At 33.1% G+C, this 17,558-nt stretch overlaps 1 protein-coding gene across 6 annotated transcripts in view; it reads right to left on the bottom strand.

Annotated features, from left to right (window-relative positions):
• The window catches only part of STXBP4 (syntaxin binding protein 4), a 136,720-nt gene that overhangs the window by 50,003 nt on the left and 69,159 nt on the right, over positions 1–17,558 (bottom strand). For all 6 annotated transcript variants that reach the window (XM_039885687.1, XM_039885685.1, XM_039885684.1 and 3 more), the window contains 3 exons: positions 12,714–12,830; positions 12,165–12,211; positions 10,098–10,231 (listed from right to left, as the gene is read on the bottom strand). In XM_039885687.1, the coding sequence (XP_039741621.1) occupies positions 10,098–10,231; positions 12,165–12,211; positions 12,714–12,830 (298 nt within the window). The remainder of the gene's footprint in view (positions 1–10,097; positions 10,232–12,164; positions 12,212–12,713; positions 12,831–17,558) is intronic.

Genomic DNA, 17,558 nt, shown 5'->3' with positions numbered 1-17,558 from the left:
TTTCTATATGATAGATTCCTAAAAGTGAAACTGAAAAGGTACACTTTAGATTCCTAGAGACACAGATAGACTGCCCTCCAGAAGAGCTGAATTGAGAAACATCTATCAATAGTGTATTGTAGATTGCCAATCATTCTTAAAATATGGCCCTCTGGCAAATAAAAACGGTGCCTCATTATTTTAAGTTCACTCCCAAGTAAATGATATTAAAACATATATATCAAATATTCACATATATATTAAATATACTTATTAAATAGATATTAATCACAATGATAAAATATAATTATCTCATGAACACCTACTATGTGCCAGGTACTGTTCTAGATATTACCTAAAATGTAGTGAATGAGACATTCAAGATTTGTTTCCAAGGAGCACATATTCTAATAAAGGAGATAGACAATAAACAAGTAAACAAACAAAAACACAGTATGAAGTCTTAAGAAAGAATAAATCAAGGGAGAAAAACAGAGTATCTAAAAGCGGACAATTAGGCTGAGAGGACTGAATGATACGACGAGCTGGACCTCTCCACCCGTATTTACTTTTTTGTTTTTCTCAAACATACCAGGCGCTCTCCTGCCTCAGGGCCTTTGCATTTTACTGGAACATTCAGTTATCTATATGGTTTATTTTCCTCAGGTGAGTGAAATGAATGTGAAAGTCACCTGAAAGGTTTGCAGTGAACTGGTGGCTACCTGCACCCATTCCTGGGCAATTTTAGTATTTCTGCCTTCTATGTAAGTTCATCAAGGCCTCTCTCTCCACATACAAGACTGAACGAAATGTAGAGAGCCCTTGAGGCTGCCAGTTAGACATAAACTTCTTTATTATTTCAAACCCTATATCCATGAAATAAATTCAAATTGAAGCTGGGTTTCCTATCCAAAATTTTCTGCTACTTTAAAGGGTGAAATGTTACTTTCCCATTGTTTTCAGGGGTTTTAGCACATGGTTTCTTATGTATTTTCAGTGGAGTAATTTAATAATGATACATTATATAAATCTATATTAGTAGAAATCTTTTACCACCTTTCAAGATTCCTAGCTCTCCCCGTACTCCTCCAATAAAAGGTGGAGAGAGGGAATAGTTTATTATATTGGACTAGGTGGCAAGGACAAAATACTCCTTTTACATAATGACAATGAACAATGAAAATTACAATGATATATGCTGGATATCTACCAGATATGAGTCACTGTAAAAACATTATCTTTAATAAGCTAGCCAGTTCAGATACATTATCCTTAATCCTCACAACAACCTTATTAATTGACGATATCTCTGTTCTTATAGATGAAGAAAATGAGACTCAGAGAGCTTAAAGAACCCCTCAAACACATATCTATTAGGTGGTAGAGTTGGAATTTGAACCCAGTAGCATATGGTCTTTTTTTTACTATCCTACTCTGCATCTCTACAAGTAAAAAATGAATCTATGTTTTTGAAAAGACAGCATTTACAGTACGAACAACTAATTTTTATGTAAAAACTAAAGATAATGTCACAAATATTACTTCATTTTATCCTGTAATGTAATGAGCTATGATGCTCTTTCTTTCCATTTTATAAATGAAGCAGAAGTAAGGTTGAGGCATTTATCTACAGTTTAAAAGAAGTTGTTCAAGAAGGTTTTCTCACTCCCAATGTTCTATCTACTTTAACTTTCATTAGCATTTGAGAGTTATTACAGAAGAAATGAGTAACACCAATAGCATCGCGTAGTCCCAAGAACTAATCATTTTTAATCTAATTGGTAATGTTGGTGGATAAGTTCATGAGGTCACAAATTTTAGAAAAAATATTATTAAAGATTTAGTTCTTGATTCTATATCCTCAGTTTTAAGGTCTTTACTTAGACACACTTATTACTCCCTCTTTATGCAGTGTTTTGTAAATGATTACAGAGAGTTTTTATTTCTTACTGAGGTTTCCATGATGCTTATTTTTCTTTTTACTTTTAAAAACTGCTTTAAATTTCAGAAGTAACAAATGCTTACTCTAAAAAAATCAAACAATGCAGAGGTTTCTAATAAAATAAACAAACACTCTCCCAACCCAAATTCCTGAGAAATCAATGAATCAAAAAGTTAAGTATCCTCTACATCCGACTGAAAATTACTAAAGCTTCTTGAACCAATGCAATCTATTGCTTTATTCTGAATATTTGTAAGGCCCGAAAATTAGTTAAAATGAGGTAAATTTTGGTCAATGATTCTAATTAAAATAAAAAATGAACTCCAAACATATAGTCTAATATATTTACATAGTGCTTTACATTTTACAAAGCACTTTCATATTAGTTCTTCTAATGCTTGAAACAACTTTATGAAGACTGTATTCTCACTTGTAGCTAAGACTCCAAGAGGTCATTATATTTTATCAAATGTAGGATAACAATGAGCATAACACACCCCACCATTTTATATGCTCCAAAGAGGAAATAAACTTGGCAACTCGATTGTAACATAATGACTTAACTATACACTTTTGAGACTCACAGAACTTAATACTAAAAGACCTGAGTTAGGATTCTGGCATTGTCCTTTCCCAGCATGTGACTTAAGTAAAGTAAATCATTTAAGTGCTCTGAGCTTTGATCTTCTCATATCTTTTAAATTGGAAATCATAATGCCTCTCTCACAGGGTTGCTGCACAGATGTATTGATGTAAAATACTACTTTTAAATTATAAAACTGATAAAATTTTAAAATCTGCTATATCTGTGGTATTAGTAACATACATTATCTGTAATAGTAGTAACAACATTCTATTATATTATTAAAATTGTTACTGAGCACCACTGCTACCACTGCTGTCTTTTCTGAGATGAGTTGTTAATGCTTTGTCCTCATATGACCCCTAGAGAACATCTATTCCATTAACCTAAAAAAATGCATTCAGTTTGGATGAGGACATTCTCGGGCCTTGAGGGGAAATATTTCTTTCTGGCATTATTTACATTTTCCTCATCCAGTTATAGGCTTGAAACATGAGCTACACTTTAGACATTATATTATTATAGTCAGATCTAATTGTGGCAGGAATAGAGAGTTTCATCTTTTGGAAGAGAGATAATTTACTATACTTTACCATCAATGTCTTCTGGAGTTTTTGAAGCAGTCCTCGTGTTTTTTCTGCCTTTGTGTTAGAAATCATTTTACGTTATAGTCTGTTCACCATGTTAGTGCTAAGGTGTACAGGCTTTTACTTGATTAAATCTTAGATATTGTACATTCTGCAATTCCCTTGACAACTATATTCCTACCTTGTGGGAGAAATTAGGTCTTGCTCGTCTAGCCATGCCTTCATATATTATGGCTGCTGGCAGTATATGTGATTAAAGTATATATCTGAAATACTTTCCTAGTAATGATCTCCTGTGAAAATGCATACCATGTGGTAGCTCTGGGATTAATTCACACTAGAAATTTGTTTGTGTATACTAAATACTGCAAACATGGTGGCTTTCTGATTTTTATGACTGATGAACTATGCTTCCTTCTTATGTACCAATAGAGAATAGTACAGGGTTAGCATAGATTTGGTATAATTAAATAATTTCAGCACTTCAATTCTCAAGAATGTGTTTAATGAAAAAGGCAAATACCCAAGAGTTAATTAACGTGCAGAAGGAGCAACAGGAAACACAACGTAGTCTAAGTTCCATGCTGATGACAGATAATTGCTTTGTGCCTCTGGACTTTCGGTTTCTCATGGACCCTGTATGCACATGAATACCAAGTTTAAACATCAGTACTGAATTTCAGGTGTTCTATTGTTTCTTGGCCTTTTGGCTAAATCAAGTGAATTTCAGGTGTTCTAAATGTTATACACACTGGTATACTACTATCTCTCTTTTTAAAAATGACTATATGTTCCTTGAAACTCTAAACCTACTCCAAGCTACTACCATTTCCCATGCTAATCACTGCAACAGCCAACCAGTCTTTCTGATTTCTTCACTCTTGCTACTCTTCCAGTCCAGTTCAAACAAATGCCTGAATAATCGTTTAAACGTAGATCAGGTTGTTACTCCTCCTGCTTAAACCATCAACGGTTCCAATGATAGTCAAAATAAAATCCAAACTGCTGAGGATGGCATTCAAAGCCCTATGTGATCTGACTCCTTTCTACACCTCTACCTTTATCTTATGCTATTCTCCTGCTTGATGTATCAGATATCCAGACTTTTTTCTTTCTCTCAAATATATCAAAATTGCTCCTACCTCAGGGTCTTTTGTATTTGGCATGAAAAATCCTTGCTATAGATTTTCTCCCGACTGGATCGTGGATCAAATGTCAACTCTTTAAAGAGGAGTAGCATCCCTACTTACATTACCTTACACATCATCTGGTTTTATTATATGCATCATTGTCTAGAATTGTTATTTACTTATTTACTAACTTACTTTGTCCTTCTCTGCCCTTACAATTACTTAAAGAGCTTCATGGCAAGGACTATGTTTATGCTGCTATTCTCAGTGACGAGGTTAGGTTCTAGCCCACTATAGATACTCAATAAATAATTCATGAAATAAAGTAACGAATCTAAAACATTATCTTTTCTTAAGTGATATGCTTTTTTCTCACTATTTTTTTTCTGGAAATAGAATTGTACCAGGAAAAAAAAAATTACTTATTTTTCTTGAAGCTAAGAATAATTTACCCATATAAAACAAAATTAAATCACCCAAGCACAGTTTCTTTTCCAGAAATCAACAAAGATTAAATTAGATATATTTTCTTAATGGTACATTAGAGCAGTGACCTACTTTTAATTTGCAACAATACAAGACAATATGTGAATTTACCATTTTCCTTGAATGGTAAGACACCATAGTATTTACAGTGGTTATTATCTGGCTCTGAACAATCAAGTCACTAGAGAACAGGTCTGCCTTATAAAAACGGGTGAAATTATCTCTCTAATGGCATCAGAATCACATAAGCTTGGAACATCCCTTCCTAAATTCCAGGAAAAGAAAGATATATAAATAGCATGATTATTTTATGGAGAAGTAAATACTATAATGCCCATTCTAAAGAGTATTGATTACTTTAAGCAAAGATATATGGCTCTTCCTTTAATAAATTCATGTTACTTAATAAAAATGTGCTCTGGGGAAAATAAGAAAAGCAATGATGATAGTTTGTGACCTAGAATAAGTACGATAAGAAGATGCTATATCAAGTCTGAGTTTTGGATCTAAAAGAAAATTTACGAAGGCCTTCAAATATTGCAGTACTGCATATTCCCTATTTCTCATAAAACCTTTCCTCATCTGCCTAAATAACTTCTAATTACCTTCAGAACATAAAAAGATATAACAAAAAAGAATATAAAAAAATATAACAAAATATATAACAAAAAGCAGAAATTACTAATTTTAAAACTTAAACTATTGCTAATTTCAGACAGGAACAACTGAATTGATACAGGAGGCTTGCATAGACAAATATATGTAATCAGATGGCTGTTGCTTGGTAGGGGAAAAGTTTATCCTCATTTTCAAATGGCTGAATAAAAATTACATAATTATTCGATCAATCTGTAACATGTGAACATCCATAGTTCTGCTATTATAAGAAATGCTATGATGAAATTATTACATATACACTGTTATGCACATCTCTCATTATTTTCTTTGCAAAATATACCAACAGGTGGAATTATTGAGTTAAAATATATTACCGTTACGTTTTTTAACTTTCAAAAAAACTCTCTAAATAGGTATTTTTAAAGCTCTTGATATATACTGTAAAATTGATTCCCAAGAATGTTGTGCTAAATTATATTTCCACTTGTAGTAAATGAGAATATTTACTTTCGACTTTAATTAGTGGCCAGCCCAGATCGTTCCTAAATTGAAGGGATTTTTTTAAATGCCTAATATATGAGTAACTTAAGAAAAAAAGGACATTCTGTACGGGAACAATCCTTGCTTTCTCTGCTCAGGCATCATTGGACCCTTGAGAGTTAAGAAACCTTTGCTTCAGCTGCTCATCTCAATTCTATAAATCTCTGAAGATTAAGAGCACACTTATTATTATAATTTTACCCTCTGCTTTGGTGCAGGGAGACGTTCCTTTCTTGGTTTTAATCTTTTAAATACACAAACACAATTTTAAATGTCACTTCTAAGTATAGGAACAGAATGGGGAAGTTTTGGCATGCGATCGCTATACCATCTTGATCCCAAAGTCTATTCTGAATCTTGATAGCTATGTTTCCTTGCTTTAATACTGTGGCCTTTTTTAATAATCATATATTGGTATGTTTGTGTATACATCTGTTTATAAGAGTTTAGATGAAATGTGTGTCTATATGTGATATATTTCTCTTTATAAAAGCTTGCATGTAGAGAGCTCTCTACACGAATTGCTTTTTGACCTTTGAAAGGATGTGTGTGACATTCAGCCAAGTTGTTGGAGTTACCCTCTCAAAACTCAGGCTGTGGGCTGGTCAGTTAGCATTGCATATACAAGGAGGATGCAGCAGTCTGAGGAGAGTGAGAAGCCAGCCAAGACCAGAGGTGGCTATGCAGAGCAATGTGGCTTTTGGTGCAGAAGCCAGTGTGCTAAGTGCAGGTCAGATCTCAAGTGTGTCTATGCTGCCTAAATGACCAAGCCCCAGGTGGCCTTCTGCGTGACAGAGAATTTGTTTGAATGCTGAGAATTTCAAAAATGCCATTGACTCACCAAGATAAAAGAGTAACAAAGAGTTACTACCCCCCCCAGCCACTCTATTTATTACCTCTTCAAATTAAAATTCATTGAGGGTGCCCTCCTGCCAGGGTTCCTTCAGTTATCCCTATAACTGCTACTTCTGTTCAGCAGAGGGAGTAACAAATTGGCCCTGTGTGCTTTCTTCTATGAGGTGCTACTTGCCCTGTATTAGAGGGATTGGCCTGTTATCGATAGCACTTTTGAAGATTTTACTCTATTTTTAGGTTCCATTTATCATTTCCATGGGAGTCTTGAAGGAAGGTAGATGCCTGCGTTTATGTCAACTTACCAGGAAGTCAATAAGTTCTCTTTCTACTAAATACCTCCTATGGGATTACTTGGCCAGATTCTTTTATTATGTATTTTTAAAATAGTACTGCCTCTTTCTGCTTTTGTTGCAGAATATTTTGTCAATCTAGATGTCAGTCAAAGATTACAGTTCAAAACAAGTAGCTATTTCAAATAAAGATTACACTAAAGCATTATAATATCGATCATGTAAATATTGACAGAGATCAATATAAGCACTTCCAGGGGTTCCAATACTGATTGACAATGCCTATTCTATCTACATACTGTCTCAACTTGAAATAATGTAACAGAACAATGCCTATTCTATCTCCATACTGTCTCAACTTGAAGTAATGTAACTGTAAGTTTCCTTACAGTTAGCAATAAACCACTGAAAGATAAGATGCTGATTCAGACATTTAGCCAGTTTCCTGTGATGATTACGTTCTAACTCAAAATCAGTAATAACATTAAATGTTATATATTAAGAAAAGCTCTCATCTACCATATTTTCAAATGTATCCAAGTTGAAAGAAGCTTTAAACAATTATTTAAGACTTAACACAGAGAAAAAGTGCATTTAAATTAATCACTTTAAATAATAATGACATGTGGAACCAGCATTAGCAGCAGCAGCAGCAGTAATGTCTATTTATGGAACATCTTACATTACCAAGTGCTCTGTTAGCTACTTTACATGTATCTCACTTAATCCTCCAATCCTGCCACTTCCGATATGATCTCAACACTTTTCATAAGAGGAAACAGGCCCAGAGGTTAAAGTAATTCACCCAGTGAAGTTGGGTGACTAATTGGGCTGCTCTCTGGAGCATCTCTAGGGAACATCAGAGACTTTGAGGAGCACTGTTTCAAATCCCGACTCCAGGCTGCCTCGATGACCCTTACACTTCTCCACTGCCAGAGGTATTCCAGTGAGGGCTGGGCAGTCACGTTTGCAATACTGTAGAAAGCATCTGTGTTCCCTGTTATTCTACATCAGCGTTCTTAGGTTGGGGTTCGCAAACACTCTGGAAACAGATGCAAAATGCGTATGATTGAACATTTCTGGAAAGAGGGATTGCACCAGATTTCGGTGTAGTCCACAACCCAAAAAAGGTTCACAACTGTCTTGAGATTTTCCTCAGAGGCTGGTTTCCAGCTATAAGACCCAAGAAATCTTATTCTCATTTCCAGGGAAATCCCATAGTAAAACATCTTAGAGTGTACTTCTATTAAGAAGAAAGTGAAAGCAATTACCCACGAGAAAATTTCAAATTGTAACTGGAAATTACCAGATAGTCATGGCCAAGGAAATGAGATGAAGGCTGTAACTGAATTATCTTCCTTATGGCAGTAATTTTCTGTTTTTCATTACATATGTAGAAAATGCTACTGCTTTAGGAGAGAGAAAAATGAGCTGAGTGTATCTGAACGATCAAACTTAAAAAGATATGTCATATAAAATTATAAAAGCACTGGGAAAATATGCCAACACTGGTGATTATATTTCTAAATAAAAAGAAAACATAGAAACGTGTTAGTTTTAAACAGCAAAGTATGTATAATCTTGTAATGGATAAAAAGTGCAGATGGAATTTCTCACTTTTATTCCGAAAAAGTTCTGCTGAATTTCAAACATTTTCTTTGAATAATCATGTTTGACAAATATAAAGGTTAATGCTAGAAGATAATTAAAATTAATGATGGCAATGTCCACTGGGCCATGTCTGTACAGGTGTTTCCTTCCACTGTTTCCATCTTAACTTAAAAACATCTGATATATGAAATTCTGAGCTTACGCATAATATATTAGGAGTGGTTATTTTCATCCTCACTAAAATATACAGAATTTCTTTACATAAAGAGTTCTTATAGGGTTTTTAAAATGTAATTTGATTTCTTAAAAAGTAATAGGTTATACAAAATTAAGGAAAAAAGCATTGCATAAATTAAGTGGATACTATTAAAAGCATGGTTTCTAATCCTATATAACATAGTACTGAAGTCAAAAGTTATCCCAAAGGATCTCTGAATACTACTCTACACCAATTCAAGCCATTTAGTACCCAAGACTTTACTAAAATTTATTATTTTGATACTTAATTAACATATAATTTTATCTATATCTTTACACATTTTTACATATATTTAATATCTGGTCCCCAGCACAGGAAGATTAAAAGTGGCACACTTAAGAGAGATAATGGAATGTTAGAAGCCAGCACAAAGACAATCAGCAGACAGAATGACATCAAGAGAAGAGACAGGAAAACAAACAAATAAGAAGAGAGTCCAAATCCATGAAGAGGCAGAAGTACCAGGAGACAGACTACCAGGAGGGAAGGATGGAATGTCCCAGCATTTAAGCTTTCCCCAAGTGTCTCCCTGTCTACGGGGATGTTGGAAGCTACTTGGGGCCTTGGCCTGCTTCTCTTTTCTAGCCCAATAGTGACTCTAGAGATATGAGTGACAGATCATGCATTTCCTTAAGGGCGGTATTCTCTTGGCCCTAACTTAGGAGTTAAATGCCTGATAGGGCAGCTCTGAAGAGTAGGGAACTGGTTCTGCTATTCTATAGCCCTTTAATTAATTACCCTGCTGACTGCCCCAGGATCTTTTCTTGGTTTTCCCTGCCTGTGATACTGGGGATTTTTCCATGGTTCTACTTAACTCACTGTTCCAGCAGTCCTGTTTTTCATATTTATTGTGTTTTGGGGTCTTTAGTTTAGCTGGGCTGTACTTCAATCTTATTCCATCTGTTGTATGGTATTAAAAAATTCCTCTATGTTGATTCTACCCTTCCAGGTTTCTAGTGCTCTTGTAGATTTTTTAACATTTATTCTTCCACTTCAAAGAGACTTTGGATGGAAGTACAGGGAAAGACATGTCTTAATCAGCTATCTTCTGCTGAAAGTCACTGTAAATAAGTGCATTACGATTTTTATCACTTAGCTACTATCAATTTTACTGTAGTCAAACCAATACATCTAACAAAATTAAACTGTAAAACTTGAAATTTTGTTTTGTTAAATAAATTACTTTTTAAAAAATTTTAAAAATTCGGAAAACTTACAGTCTACATCAAGGATGGCACGGACAGACTCGACGAGCTCCTTAGACGCCAGCGCCAGCGTGGCTGGGGTGCTACGGCCACCCCTCCCCCACGGCTTGAGGGACGTCTGAGAAGCCAGCACAGCTCTTCTTTCACTAAGAGGGGGATAAAATAATGCTGAACTTTTTACACAATAAATAACATTTATCTTAGTTAAATCTGAATTCTTAGTAGCTATTAATTTGTGCAAAAATATTTCTGTATCTGGGAACATTACATCCTTACAGCCATAAATGAAGTAATTCACAAAAAACAATATTTGTTTTCAATTCTTTATTGTATAACAAATAGGCATATTTTAAAACTTAGGTTGACCTCATATATAAGAAGGAAGGAAAAGAAGGATAGCCCACTTTCTAAATCACTTGGGCTTATTTTTTGAGTGCTTCTGTTATGTTAACATGATGTAGTAATAGTAAATGTAAATTCGACACGTATACCTGCTCCCGAAATTATCTCTTAAGCACTTCCATTTGTCCCTAAATCTAAAAACAGCGTAGAGTGTTTATATCATTTTAAAAAATGCAAATAGCACCTGAAATGAATGCATTCTGATATAATTAAAAATGCAAGGTTTTACTGCAAAAAAATCATTATGCTAAAACTTTTACTTGAAAAGAGACAATTTTAAACTGATGACAAAACCATCATTACTTACAATCCATCTTCTTAAGCATGATGGTATTAATTCACAAGGAGAAATTAAAGCATCAATTCTCAAATTCAAATATAGAGCCTTTGTTCTGTGTTTAATGACCAAGGCCAATATCTACTATAGAAGATACAGTACATTAAAAAAAGACTGAACCAATTCTACTAGTGTTTAACTTTCCAAGATATAGTGAAAAACTTGTTTAATGTTACTTTTTAAAGTTATCTTTTTTCCATGAACCAGTTTAAGGCAAGGCCAGGCTCTGGTTTTTAGATAGTCATTTTAACCTTTATTTTTAATACCAAAACTTCTGAATTATTCATCAAGGTCATAATGAAACTTTGTGGTTGGGGGCAGAGAACTCATACAAGGGGAATCTGATGGCTGAGTATTTTAACAGGCTTCCTGAAAATAATCATCATGGAACTCACATAATTATCTTATATCATAAGCAACATGGATAACGATAAAAAATGTCAAATTCCTTCATCAGAAGAAATAAAATATCACATTAAAATTAGTTTAAAAGTGTACTACTATAGATATTCTTCTAAATCCAAAAATGTTATGAAACCTAGACTATAATAAGAATACAATGTATCATCTTAATTTATTAAACTGCTGTTTTCATAGTAAAGAGTAGAATTTTCCTGTTTCTGCAAGCATACATTGCTAGAAGTAGAAGTATATTGACAGTGTCAGCTATTATAAGATGAGAAAAAAACTGCTTTGAAAATGTACAAGCAGGAATCTTTCTTTTGTACATGTCTTTCATCATGTATCAAAATGACCACAAACTTGCAGTTTGAAATAAATAAATCTGATTAGTATATTTGTAGCTCCTAGTAAGAAACTTTAAATCAAAAACAAACTGAATAATAACAAAATCAAGGTGTATTCTCCAAATATATTTCTTTTATTTATATCTACTGAATGCTGAAAATGAAAGAAACTTATTGCATGAATATATTTTATAAACCCTGTTTGCCATAACAACTAATCTGCCTGGTTAGGACTGACCTTTAGCAGTGAACCTGTGACTAGTATAGTAACTTTTACTCATACACAGGATGCTTAAAGAACTTCAAGTTCATCTCATCTTTACAGAATTCCTGACAAAGACAAGATAGGTGATTCCCACCTCAATTTAGAGTACTAGGTTACAATGATTTGCTGAACACCTCCAGGAATTTCCTTCACAGAGATGAGGTCAAAACATGTCTTTGTATTTATTTCCACAAGACATTAAAGAATAGTATTGAACAGGAGTTATGCAGCATCTTAAGACAAAGAGATTTTAGTATTTTAGTCACAATTACCAGATGAAAAATGTTATCAGTGGCCATACTCTTCAGAAAGGACTCACATATTCTTACCTTAAAGTTGATAAAGCAGAATTATCAGAAAATACTTCTTGAATAGCCTAGTGACAAACAAGATGGTGAAGGAGATATATAAGTTTGGTAGTTTTTTTCAAAAATGTCTTTTCTCATTTATTAATATTTGTAACCTCCCCCCTTTCTACCCACCTTCAATTGATTAAAAAGTGATTCTGTTATGTGAGGAGAAAAATCAATTACATTAACAAGCAATTCTACTCAGAAATATAACTACAGAAACAGTTCTTTATACAGTAAATATTTATCAAGTAATGTTCAGAGTATCAAGAGTTTTAGGAAAGTGTTCATTAAAACATATGTATTTGAGATTATGTTACCCCGTGTCTCAATCATTTCTCTTAACAATCTATATGTTAGCTGGTCTTCATTATCTAAGCAATTTTAAATCTGACTTTAAGTTAGTATGGCTTTTTTGAGCCAGGAGAATGTTTCACTAGCCACCAAACACTATGACGTTTATCTATATGTCAGTTGCCTATACATGTCTTAAAAATGGACATAAAGTAATGTAACAGGAAAATTTACCTCTACAAAATGAAGAAGCTTTTCAGTCGATGTCTCAAAAGTTTTTCGAGCCATTTCTGACTTTCGCAATTGGCAGTCAAGCACTGTGATTCTCTTTCTCAACTCCTGAACACTTTCCTGGACAGATATATTGAAAAGATTGTCTCAAACATTTCTCCAATTATACATTAGTGGCTCCTATTCTCAGTTTTTATTAACTAGTATCTAACATTACTATATCATTTATTTTCTCTTTATTATATATATCTTATGATTTTAGGTGGCCCTTAACTAATGGCCTATTTAAAAGTTAAACTGCACAGAGATGCCATAAATTTTATGAGATAAGTCGCATATAACTTTATTGATTCCTGCAATAAATTACATTGAAATTCATTTACAGTTTTTTGGTTTTTTTTTGACAATACGAATTGCCAGATGCTGACAAAAACCCCTATCAGTGTGGCACGACCAAAAAGGCTGAAGATACACAAATATGTTAGATAATACAAAAGTCTCGAGGTCTGGGTGGTTCTTACTAAATGCTATTGCTAAATGTTAAAATGTAGGACAGTATTTTGCAAACATGGATCTAACCAGATGAGCCTGACAAGATGAGCTTGACCAAAACTGAAACCCAACCAAGTAAGCCTAGCTAAGTGCAAAAAAGAAATCAACATGTAATTAACCAAATAGTGTATACAAGCAATGGGTAGGCCCCTCTTTGCAGAGACAGAGCTTTGGATGAGAATCCCCTGTCTCCTTTTCTTGTTGCAAGTAAATTAAACTACCCAAGGACAATCATGTCTTATTCTTGAACAGGACAGCCCAAACAACGAACCCCTTAAGTTCAGTAGCCTATATCTTTAATATAATACAATCCAATGTAAAGCTGAGCTGGCAGGGAAGTAAAGGGATTCCGTGGGCAGTAAAGGAATTCTATTAAGACAAGCAACAGCAATGCTGAGTGAACCACTGGAGTAAGAGTACACCGCAGCATAATTTGCTCTGAGGGTATATGTTGATCTCTGGTGGCATACAGTTTGGGGTTTCATCAGGCACACATGGCAAACAGGAGAACTTTAATGGGTGAATTAGGAACAAACAAACTAACAAGGGTTTTGACTTTGGTTCTGGTGAGCGGGTTAAAAAAAATATCCCATAAATAACTGCTTACCACAAGCTTCCACTCATGCAGGTTTAAGGTCAGGCTTTATATTGCTTGTGTGGTCTATAATTCATAAGTTGAAAATTTAGTTTAAATTGGTCCCAGGCTGGTAAAAGAAAATATATAACCTTCCCTGGAGGAGTATTTTCTAAACTCGAATCTCATGAAATTCTCATATTGTATCAAAAGAATATGTCCCCAAGAAATAAGCTACCATAAATGAAAATTAGCTGAAGAAAACAAATTATAGGGCTTGACCTATAAAAGACAAGAGATACTGGAGTGATCAGATAAAAGATATAAAGTAATATTTAATATGTTTTAAAAATTAAGAAGAAATTGAAAACATAATAAAGGGATAAGAAACTATCAAAATAGATCTGATGACATAAAAATTAATTTTAAAAATAAAAATGTAATAATTAAATTAGAAGCTCTATGGGTTTATTATCCAATTAAATACAGTTGAAAAGAGATTAGGTGAACTGGAAGACAGAGGAAAGGAAACTTCTCATAATAGAACAGAAAAATAAAAATACAAAATATTAAAGGAGGAAAAGAAGAAGGAAGTAATTAGAAGATCTAGCATACATTCAATCTGAATTACACCAGAGAGACTATAAAGAATGAAAGCATAACAGGATAACAGCTTAGAAATGGCAAAGACATTTTCCCTCACATCAGAAACCTCAATGAATCTAAATAATTAAGTCAATGTATTACCTATCATAGTCAAACTGCTGAATATCTTAAAATCATCTAGAAAGAAACAGCAGATGGCAAACAAATGACATATTGATGGCTATTGCAATCATGAAGTAAAAACAGTGAAAGAAATTAAATAAATGCCAACTCAACAATTTTAAATGCAGCAAAAATATATTTAAAGACCAAGAGTTCAATAAAGATGTTTTCAGACAAAGAAAAATGGAGAGAGTTTATTACCAATAGATCCTCCAATTCTAAAAGCTGTTACTTCCGGAAGAAAGGAAATAATTCTAACAAGAAGGTCTGAGATGCAAAAAAGAATGTTGAGTATAGAAAATGGTGAAAATGGTGGTCTATCTAAACAAAGGCTGACTGCACAAAATAAACTATAATAGCAATTTATGATGTTAAAAGTCAAGAAAAAACTAAAATGCCAACAAAAATAGAACTTAAGTAGGAAGGATGACTGGATTTATGTTCTAAAATGCCTTTAGAAGAAGGAGAAAGCTAGTGATTAATTTTATAATTTAAGTTAAAATAGAATGTTAGTATTTCTAAGGTAATCATTAAAAATTAGAAAAAGAGTATGTAACTTCTAAACCATCAGAGGGAAATAAATGGAATGGGAAGGGGTAACACAGGAGAAATCTGAACCAATCCAAAAAAAAAAAAAAAGGCTAGAAATGAAAAACAACTAGAAAACATGAGACAAATAAAATGCACATATTAAGAGGGTGGAAATGAAGCCAAGTGCAGTAGCAAATAAAAGAATGTAACTGAAATAAAAGAATGTAAAAGAATGAAAAGAATGTTAGTAAGACAGGAGGATAATCTAATACATGTTGTTTACCACAGACATAATTAAAATATAAGGGCACTGAAAAATTGAAAGTAAAAGGATAGAAAAAATACATATGTAAATAGTAATCAAAAGAAAGCCATTGTAACTATTTTAATGTCAATCACAAACAAGCATTAATGGGAAGATTTCTAGATTGAAGAATCATTTTTATAAAAGGATATTAATATAATTCCAAGTTTATATTCATCTAAAAGCATTACTTCAAAATACATAAAGAACATTAATCAAAATGGAGATTTTAACACACTTCCCTGACAAATTAATGACTAGAAACAAGTGAACCCCAAAATTAATAACTCGGGTTTAAGTGGTCTCTAATAAAACAATTATATTAAACAAGCACAGAATTCTTTTCAAGCTTACTTTGAACATTTGTAAATATTGGCCAAGTAGTAAGCCATGAAACAACCACCAACAAATTTTGTTGTTATCCTACAGACTAGATTCTCTGGCCACAAAGCAATTAACCCTTCTTTGCCTCAATAGTGTTTATAAATCAAGACTCAATCATAGATATGTACATTCTCCCCAAATTAAACTATATATTTAATGCATTTTCAGTAAGAAGGCCAATATTTTTTTCTTTTGGTAGAATTTATAAGCTTAGTCTAAAAACATATTAAAGATGAAAGTTCATGTGGACAACACACTTTTAAAGAGAAAGAACTTGAATGGTGATTAGATATCAAGACTTACTGTAAAATATATAGTAATCAATATAATGTTATTTGCATAGAAATATATATTAAAAAAAAAATAAAAGAGAATAGAGAGCCCCCTAAAAAGATCCACACACATGAAATCTTGATATATGATAGAGCTGATTTTGCAGATCAATTAGGAAAGAAGAGTCTTTTGAATAAATGGTTCTAGTGTAGTTGGTTTTTCATTTAGAAGAAAGAATGAAATGAATCCCCATCTCATACAATGCCACAAAATCAGTGACAGAAGGACCGAAACTTTAAAACTTTTAGAGGCAAATATGAAGTAATATCTTTATATCTTTGGGATTGTAACAACTTTTAAAAAGATACATGAGGGAGAAATTGATAAGTTTGATTGCATGAAAATTAAGAGCACCTGCTCATTTCCCCATAGGGTGAAAAAGCAAGCCATAAATTCAGAAGATTTTTATGACATATAATATATTATAGGTTTAGTAACCAAAACATATAATCACTACATATCAATATTAAAAAGACAATCCAATGGAAAAATGGCTAAAGGATATGAAGAGTCATTTCACATAGAAACACAAATGCCTAATAAATATAAAAATATATGCTCCAGTGGCTCTCTGGGCCCGAGGGCAAAGCCCTGATTTACAGTGTATAGGATTTTTTTTCCAGCTGCCAACCTGATGTCAATAAATACACAGTTGGGAAGAGATGTACATCATCAGCTCTCCTGAGCCAGTGCCATGATTCCAGCATTAGTAATCAGGGAAATTCAAATTAAACCACAATGAGATATACTTATCGCACCTGACATACTGATAAAAATTAAAAGTTAAGGAAAACAAAGTGTCAGCAAGGATGTGGAGTAAATAGTAATTCTCATTCACTACTGATGGCAGTAAAAATTGGTTTAGAAACTTTCAAACACAACTGAGCATTACCCAGTAAAGTTGATCATTTACAGTCGTCATTCAATCTAGTAATTCCACTCCAAGATATGAACCAAAGAGAAACTGTTACACATGTAGAGCAACATTGTTTATAATAGAAGAAAACAAAAACAATTGAATTGTCCATCAAATACAGAATGGATAAATATACTGTATTACTATATCTATTCAATGGCGTACAAAAATGGCAATGAAGACATAAACTAGCTATAAACTTTAGCTGAATCACAAAAACAAAATGTTGAGTGAAAAAAGGAAGTCAGAATAATATATATAGTATACAGGCAAAACAAAATAACATATTGTTAAGGGATATATACTTGGTCGTAAAATTCTCAAAAAATCATTAACACGAAACCCAAGAAAGTGGTTACTCTGAGGGCAAGAGAGGAGGTTATAATTGTAGAGGGACATGGTGGATCTTCAAAAGTATTGGTAATGTTTTATTTCTTAAGCTTGAGATGAATAAAAGAAAAAGCAAACAAAGTAAATGAGTAAATA

The sequence above is a fragment of the Pteropus medius genome, unplaced genomic scaffold (genome assembly GCF_902729225.1).
Source record: "Pteropus medius unplaced genomic scaffold, Ma_sr-lr_union100, whole genome shotgun sequence".
NCBI lineage: Eukaryota > Metazoa > Chordata > Mammalia > Chiroptera > Pteropodidae > Pteropus > Pteropus medius.
This window is presented reverse-complemented; position numbering and strand designations above follow the sequence as displayed.